General features: G+C 41.2%; 1 protein-coding gene across 1 annotated transcript in view; it reads right to left on the bottom strand.

Moving 5' to 3' along the window:
- Positions 1 to 392: 392 nt before the first annotated feature.
- The window catches only part of LOC105360135 (uncharacterized), a 15,117-nt gene continuing 13,260 nt past the window's right edge, over positions 393 to 2,249 (bottom strand). Inside the window, exon 5 of the mRNA XM_011496935.1 lies at positions 393 to 1,460. Within this exon, the coding sequence (XP_011495237.1) occupies positions 739 to 1,460 (722 nt within the window). The 3' untranslated portion in view covers positions 393 to 738. The remainder of the gene's footprint in view (positions 1,461 to 2,249) is intronic.

The raw sequence follows: 2,249 nt of genomic DNA, 5'->3' as shown, positions 1-2,249 counted from the left end.
ACCCCCCCCCCCCCCCCCAAAGCTTTATTACTACAAAAATATATACAAATAAAACTTACATTATCTTAATTCAAAGGAAAAGATGAAAATTGAAATTGTTTAATAAAATTAATTTAATTTGCCGATCTTCTCCAAGTGTAAGGAGAAATTTACATCGTTTTATTCTTACACTTGTACAATTTATTTCATAATCTCATTTCACATGGCGACAGAACTTTTAAATAAAACACTAAAACACTATGAGTACTTAAATTAATGCATACACGTATTGTACATATTCGTTTCAGTGAATGGTCGAGTCACATACTGAATAATGTTCGAAGGATTAAGTAACGTTTAGAAAAATGAAAATTAATATTACTTAGTTGATACGGTTAATGCAATGGTTTAAAGTCGCGTTTATTTCGATCGTTCACTGAAATCGTATTAATTAACGGTTAACGCCATCATATCACCGGGCAATCACATTAGCCATACAAAAATGCCACTACTTAACGGCGTACGTCCATTAACCAAATGTGACGACAAAAAGTCTCGAGCGCCTCGAAATATATCGGAAATTGAATAAGATGACTTTCGAGTCAATGCACACGTGTTGATGTCTCTGGGAGATTAGGACCTTCAACTCCTTGACAGAAGAGCCTTAAAGGAGGGCGTCCCTCTCGATTCGTTACTACTTTAAGCAGCCACAAGGCCTCGATTCACTGTACATATAAATGAATTACAGAGTGGAGCGCGTTATAAACCGATAGATTTGGCGCGTTCGTTTAAAAATTTGGCCAAACCAACGGTCGGCGACTGGCACTTGCTCGGATTCAGCAGGCTGTTGCTCTCCAGCTCATTGGTCTTGGTGTAACCGGGCCTACACTCGCACCTCGCCTTGGGCAACGGTGTCTTGTCGAGCCACAGGTCGATGCCTTTGGGCATCCTCTGAGCGACCAGCCACTCTCCTTGGGCGCAAGGGCCCCGGGTGTAAAGTCGATAGCAGGTCCGATTAATGAGGACCATTCCCGGTGACTCCTCGCACTTGTCGCTTAAGAAGGAGCTTGAGAGCGCAGCCCCGCCCGCGGCACTTCCCTCCGAGCACTTGCCGCTCGTCTTCATAGCGCTCGTGCAGCCGCAAACCCCGTTGTAACTAATACCGTCGACCGAGGGCCGCGCACTATAGTCGTAAATGACAATCTGCCCGTTAGGACAAGGACCCCTCGATCCTATTTTGTAGCAGGTTCGTTCGCGTGGGAAGTAGAGTCGGGAGCGTTTGCACGGTACGAGGACACAGCTCGTGGAGTTTGCGAGCATGTAACCAGGTTGGCAAGGCCCCTGAGTGTGCACGCGGTAGCAAAAGCCGTCCTTGTAGAGCACGTAATTGGGCTTGCAGCTGCAACTCGCTCTGAGCGGCTCCGAGCTATTTTTCATCGAGACGATGAAGTGGTGTCCCGTTGCGCATGGGCCGATGCCACCTGAAACGGCGTATTTCACATAAGCGTTCGTCAAATTGTCAAAGCTCGCTCGATTTTATCAAGACTATAACTTCGTCAAAAGTCTTTAGCACTTTTGCTTGCAATATCTATTATTACAGCATATAATCTAGTTCAACGCATTTCTCCGTTCTATCAAAAGATATTGTCTACACGATGCAACGAATTAATGCAGCAAACACTGTGTATTTTTAACAAAAAAGTAGTTAGTTACATTGATAAATGACCACCTAGTGGTTGTATCGTACCCAATGCTTTAATGTGCTACTTTATGGGTAATGGGTAAATTTGATTCAAATTTGATTGCTTTAAGTTTATTTATTCTGTATTTATCATTCTGTAATTGATAATACATTGGTTTTCATACGTTGTAATGATTATTAATTTTTGCATACTGTAATATGAATATTTTTCTGTGAAAAGAAAATAGCTACATTGCAGCTAAAAGGCTAAAAATTGTGAACGATGCCGTAGGCGTAAACTATCGTGCAACAGATAATTTTTAATTTATAGAAACTATTTGGAGAAAAACCGTTGAAAAATTTCAAGGTCAGCTATGTGTAAATGCAAATCTTGTATATTGGTGATTTTTGTTCTGATAAACTTGAGTCGCAAATCAAATGTTCTCAAACCATCCAACATCAAAAGAAAAAACAAACTCTTTAAAATTTGACATTTAGTGATAAGCTACTACTGCTGATTGAAAATGTATTTGAATCAAAGCAAACCGTCAAATACGAAGACAGAGAGATATAAAGAGAGCGTCGTCGC

Source organism: Ceratosolen solmsi, unplaced genomic scaffold (genome assembly GCF_000503995.2).
Source record: "Ceratosolen solmsi marchali unplaced genomic scaffold, CerSol_1.0 scaffold13, whole genome shotgun sequence".
NCBI lineage: Eukaryota > Metazoa > Arthropoda > Insecta > Hymenoptera > Agaonidae > Ceratosolen > Ceratosolen solmsi.
Note: the sequence above shows the minus strand (reverse complement) of the source record. Positions and strands in the feature narration are given on the sequence as shown.